The sequence below is a fragment of the Pterocles gutturalis genome, unplaced genomic scaffold (assembly GCF_000699245.1).
Source record: "Pterocles gutturalis isolate BGI_N339 unplaced genomic scaffold, ASM69924v1 scaffold5911, whole genome shotgun sequence".
In the NCBI taxonomy this organism is placed as follows: domain Eukaryota; kingdom Metazoa; phylum Chordata; class Aves; order Pterocliformes; family Pteroclidae; genus Pterocles; species Pterocles gutturalis.
The window spans coordinates 24019-30040 of record NW_010105282.1 but is presented as its reverse complement, the minus strand read 5'-3'; the positions used below and the strand labels follow the sequence as shown (position 1 = coordinate 30040).

At 51.1% G+C, this 6022-nt stretch overlaps 1 protein-coding gene across 1 annotated transcript; it reads left to right on the top strand.

Moving 5' to 3' along the window:
• Positions 1–234: 234 nt before the first annotated feature.
• TRIM45 (tripartite motif containing 45) lies at positions 235–5609 on the top strand (the record flags this gene model as incomplete). Its single annotated transcript, XM_010087321.1, has 5 exons — positions 235–968; positions 1967–2096; positions 4075–4189; positions 4411–4537; positions 5374–5609. Coding segments are annotated over 5 exons (1258 nt in total), but the record flags the coding sequence as incomplete, so codon positions are not given.
• Positions 5610–6022: the final 413 nt, after the last annotated feature.

The following is a 6022-nucleotide window of genomic DNA, read 5'->3' as shown; positions in this document are numbered from 1 at the left end:
GAGCCTGAGAGCAGCCTCTAATGAGCTGCTTGCAGATGCTGTCCTCTTTTGTGTGGAGCCTTGTCCTCAGGAGACCAAAAGTCCCTTCAATGCAAAGTGAATTTCAGTGGAGACAGGAGGGAGCGGCACACACTGTGACTTGAAGTCTGTACAGACTGGCATTTGTAAGGGGTCTCAGATGTTTGCATTTCATATCCAATGTGCACAAAGTGATGTGTGGTTGCTCCCCTCTAGGAGACAGAAGAAGACAGCCTCTCATGTCATGATGGAGCTGGAGAACGCCAAGGATTGTAGCCAGGCTGGGAAGCCTCTCTTCTGCCCTTCCCATCCCACCGAGGAGCTAAGGCTCTTCTGTGAGCTGTGTGACCAGCCCGTGTGCCGGGATTGCATTGTAGACAGGCACCAGCAGCACCCCTGTGACTTCACCAGCAATGCCATCCACAGGCACGGGGATGCCCTGCGGGAGCTGCTGAAAAGCACCCAGCATCACGTGGGCACCCTAGAGGGGGTGCTGAACCAGATTGACAACATGGGCAGTGCTGTCCGCAGTCGCACAGAGGCTGTGGCCACAGAGATCTGTCTGTTTGCCAGTGGGTATGTGAAAGCGATTGAAGAACACCGGGACCAGCTGCTGAAGCAGCTGGAGGACTTGAAGGTGCAGAAGGAAAACCTACTGCACCTGCAGAAGGCCCAGCTGCAGCAGCTGCTGCTGGACATGAGGACAGGCATGGAGTTCACGGAGCGCTTGCTGACAAGCGGCTCAGACCTGGAGATCCTCATCACCAAAGGGGTGGTGGCGAGCCGGCTGGCAAAGCTGAACAACACTGCTTACAACACCCACCCCAGCGCGGATGATGGGATCCAGTTCTCCCCCCAGGAGAGGGCAGGGAAGTGTTGCGGCTATGAAGTTTTTGGGGTGATTCTCAATAAAGTGGTTGATCCTGCCCGATGTACCCTGCATGGGGAAGGTAATGGGGTTGTGTGCAACAGCTGAATGGGAACATGCTGCTCCCTGAAGTCACCTCTCCGTTGTCTGTACCCATGTGGTGTGCAGCTTAAGGCAGCGTTGCTCCCTGCTGTCCAGGCACTGACTAGGGGTTGCATTGCTTGCTGAGGGCCTATGGGAGCTTGGCTGAGCAGGGAGCCAGAGAGCTATCCCCATCCAGAAGTGACAGAGCATACTGGGGCTGCCCTCTGCAACATCACTGACATCAACGTGGGGTGTGGGGTGAGGAGAGCAACCTGTAGGCTGAAGGCCACAGCTTATTCAGGGGGGGGGAACAGCACCTGCAGTGGCAGGACGTGATGCTCTCCTGGCAGCCCCTGCTGTTCTGCAGCATGGGCTCAGACAGATCCCATCTGTGGCTGAGTGAGGAGCTTCATTCTCCTTACAGCTTCTGCTGAAATTGCAGCAGGATGGGAATAACTGGCATCAGTGGTTTCATGGATATTTGCTTACTAAAGACTTGGAGCAGGGCCAGCAAACATATAACATTCAGGCCAGCCCACAGAGTGCAGCAAGCTCTGGCCAGTTATGGCCTGCATAGGGCAGACAAGACAGACCCAGCGCTCGTTCAGTCCCTTCCATGCCAAACTGTAAGTACTGACATCCCTGGGGCTCTGCACTGCACGGTGTGCTGTTCCTCGTCCCTTCCACCTTGCGTGGTGCACCTTGAGGCTTTCTGGGGAGGTGCTAGCTGGGTTCAGAGGGGCAGGCAGGAAGACCACCCTGGTCCATACAGACCTCCAGGTTAAGCCTGCCCAACATCTCCCAGCACCTATGGCTGTCCACTCTCTCCTGGTCCCCAGTCCTACGTTTACTTTTCTCTGTGAGTGGAAGGAGCTGTACAGCCCAGCAGCAAAGTGCTGGCTGTGCTCTGACTGGACTGCAACACTTCCAGATAGGTGGGAGGTGGCAATCATGGCTGGTGTGAATAATTTCTGGTCCTGTTTCTTTGCCTTACAGACCTCCACAATGCCCGTCAAAACCAGATGACTGGCTTTACCCTGCTCTGCAATGACACCACGGGAGAGCGGATGGGCCGAGGAGGAGAGGCTGTGTGGGTAACCATCTCACACAAAGACAAGAGGGACTGGTGGGTATTTCACCTGAGAACTCCCCGGTCATTGGGTTTGCCTTTCTGCCTTCCATATCCTGGCTCCCTCCTTGTTTGGGCAGGTGGGAGGTTATGCTTCAGCATGTGGGTCAGAATGTTCTTCCCCTGTTCTTCCCACCGGTATAGCAGTGCTTCTTACTGGTTGTATTTGGCTGTGTGGAGCTTGACAGTGTTGGTTCAGATTTGTGTTTGATCTGGGACTTTTTAAAGGATCCAGCTCTCAGTGGGTGTTACACATTGTCAGTGAGCTGTTGCTCCTTCCCTCCCCTACCAGTACACACCCAGGGTTCCTGCTTTTCCACTCACCTAATGAGCATAAAACATAGAAACCCCAGAATGACAGTCACAAGTCAGACAGACAGTACACCAAGCCCAGGAGTCTCTGACAGTTAATGGAAGTGCCTAATTCATGTTCTGGAGAAAGAATCTGTGTTGGGACTTTATCTTGCTTTCTCCTGTAGTTGCAAGCATTGAGCACTTTAAAATGTTTGGGGGTTTTCTAGCAAAAGCAGAGAAGATGGCACTTGGCCTCCTAGGTGTTTCTGCAGTGAAAATGACCAACCAGAAAAAATTACTTGTTTCCAGGCTGCATTTCTTACTATAGAGTGGGCAAGCACAAATGCAGAACCAGCTGGGGGTCAGTTCTTAAGAAAAGCATCTATTCTGTTTTATAGTACATACAACATAGCTAGAGCAAGATGCCAGCATAACTTGCTCCAGGAATGCTGTTAGGAGGATGACCTGATGAAAAAAGGGACAGGATGTTAAAACTCCTTGCTACAGGGGAGTGTTGACAAGGTGTACAGAAGCAGTGCCGCACAGATCAATAGAGTATCACTGTGCAATAATTTTGTTCCAATGTAGGAAGGTGTGCACATGAGGATTATGTGGATTTTGCTTGGTGGGGTAGATGTCGCTGTGGCCACATTCACTCGGGTTCTTGTTCTTGCAAGTATGCAGTTGCTACATCTGTTACTGAAAGCTGTCTGGCTTTGGCTTGAGGCACAGCAGCTACAGAAAGCATGAAGTATCGCCACAGGTCATGGCAGGAAATAATGTAGGCAGCTTTATTGATGTGAAATGGCAGGGGGGAATACAACCTGCAAATCTGGAAGATTATAAACTGTCATATCATGGGGCACAAGAGACTAGTTAGTGGGGATTAGGAAGAACAACTTTCTCTATGCAGAGCTGACTGATAGCTGTTTGTGGAAAGCTGGAAAGGCAATCTGTCCCCGAGTAACTAGCTGATGCCTTCTCCCAGGCACTGTGTCCACCAAGCTTCCTTGTGAAACCCAGCGAGCTTCACTTTGTAAAGGGGGAGTTCACCAGCAGGGACCTAGGACTCTTCAGATCATTGACTGGAAAGGCAATCTGTCCCCGAGTAACTAGCTGATGCCTTCTCCCAGGCACTGTGTCCACCAAGCTTCCTTGTGAAACCCAGCGAGCTTCACTTTGGAAAGGGGGAGTGCACCAGCAGGGACCTGATCATTGAGGAGAAGACTTGGGGTCAATGTGTTTGGGATAGTGGTTGAAGTGATTCAAACCTGTCCTGTTTATGTCCTGTCTTGTTCATGGGCTCTTCTGGAGGTAACTGCTCTCTGAAGCTATGAATTTACCCCATTTCTGAGGGCTCTTATCTGATGGGATAATCAGACCTGCAAGTGTGCTGTCTGTCATCTTCTGCTCTTTCAGCACTCAGGGTTGCTACAAATCCTTGCAGTGCAGCTAGTTTTGTGTGACTTCCTTTGTATGGCTATTGCAGCACCTGGTAGCAGGTGTGTGTGAAAGCTACTTGAGCATTGCTCGTGCATCCTGTTAAGCTCACCTGAGACCTGCAGCTGCTTGAGTAAGGCAGAGGATAAGGAACCGATCCCAAATCTAGGCCAAACAGTGGTTCACATGTAGAGCAATTTTCTGCCAGTCACTGACCTCTTGAACTTCTCTCTGTTCATAGTGCAGTCAAGCCAACAGTGTGCGATAATGGTGATGGGACCTACCATATTTCCTACAGCCCTGAGGAGCCAGGCTTGTATGCTGTCTGCGTCTATGTGAAAGGGCAGCATGTACAGGTAGCGTTCCTTGTTTCTCTCGTGTTGCTTCTTCTTTACCTGTTTTCTTTGCTAAGTATTTGCTTTAAATCTTTCTAAGGATTACCTCTATCACTTAGCAGTTTACGACTGGGCTTACTGATCTGTGACTGACGGGATCACCGGGTTGGCTTTTGAAAATGCAGACACAACATCTGATAACACCCACTGTAGCAGCCTCTCTGCTTGCTTGTCCTCTGCAGGGCTCTCCATTCACTCTGACGGTGAAAAACAAGTTCCGCAAGCATCAAGGTGTGTTTCACTGCTGCACATTCTGCTCAAGTGGAGGGCAGAAAACTGCTCGCTGTGCCTGTGGGGGGACCATGCCAGGTGAGTGCTCAGCTTTCCCCATGGCATCAGGAAGGTTTGTTGCATTCCCTCCTCCCTAGTGTAGATAGGTGTGAGTAGATACTCAAGCTCAACTCCTGCCTTGCACAGCCACCAGGCCTGTGATAATCTGTGTGTACATATCTTCTGGTTGGATGGGACTGCAGGGTTGAGAAATGCAGCAGGACATGCTAAGGGTCTTTGTAGCACACCCTATAGAGAGAGACCTGAGCCAGCTCTGCAGGAGATGAGGTAGGGCAGCCCTGTCTTTCAGCCCTTCTTACTGAAGCTAAGCAGCACTGCATCTACACTGTTCCTGTTCCAGTGCTGGCAGGTTGGGAGCTTCTGGGCTGTGTCGTATAGTGCCCGATGCTGTCCTATGGAGAAACCTCACGCCTCGTTTAGGATGAGGGTTCAACTCCCTTATTTGTTTAATCCCAACCAGCTTCCCTGTCCTTGGCCTGAGTGTCATTATGTGTTTTGTATGTTTTTAGTCTAGAGCTAGCCTATTGCTTTTTTCTGCGCTTATATGTATCTAGCTCTGGCCATAGCCACCAGTGGCTGGCACAGGGTTCTGTGGGCCTGTGTCCTGTACTGCTCAACAGGCAAGGGAATGAAATCCTCAGCTTTCCCCAGCGATTGGAACGGGGAGGTCCCTCTTGGCTGTTCTTTCTTTAAGGAACCCTGACAATTGTGTCCTTGAATATACTGTTCTCTCATCACATGTACCTCCCCAGCTTAGGGAAGTCCTGTGGCTGAAGCACTCTCTGAAAGCCTCTGACATGCTGGGATGTTCCCACCTGCTTTGGTTTGAGCTGATGGTGACTCTTCTCTTGCAGGTGGGTACCAAGGCTGTGGCCATGGACACAAAGGTCATCCTGGCTGCCCCCACTGGTCATGCTGTGGACAAGTCAAGAAGAGCTTGGAGTGTTTAGAAGGGCCACCCAGAGACACCTCGGAGAGGAGCTTGCTCAGGACAGTGGTGCTCTGAGCAGCCAGGTGAGCTCCGGTGAGCCCAGGGCACTTCTGCTGGCTGCTGCATGAACACGAGCCACCAGGAACCCTGCAATCACTGCGTAGCCTCACTGCCAGAAGACAACATCATGATGGGTGTCAGATGAGAAAGGGGGATGAGGAAAAATAAAATAGTGCCTTATATTCCACCCAGGGGTGTGTACGCAAAGTCATTTTGTGCCTGAACAGGAGCAAACACTGGGAATTGTACTGGTGCCTACACTTTCAAGGACTTTCAAGGGGAAACTCGGTCTGAGCAGTTACCTCAAAGGAGGGTCAAGATGTGTCTCATTATGTAGGTCTGATGATCTCTGCTTTCCTTCTTGAAGAGGCCAAAGCTGCTCGTTGGGGCACATTCCAGAGGGTTTGTGTTTGTGCCTTGGAAAGGCTTGGCAGCTGAATATGGCTTCTGCCTCCCTGTTAGATATGCAGCTGGATTCTCGCCTTGGATGTGCACATAGGGCACAGTCACAT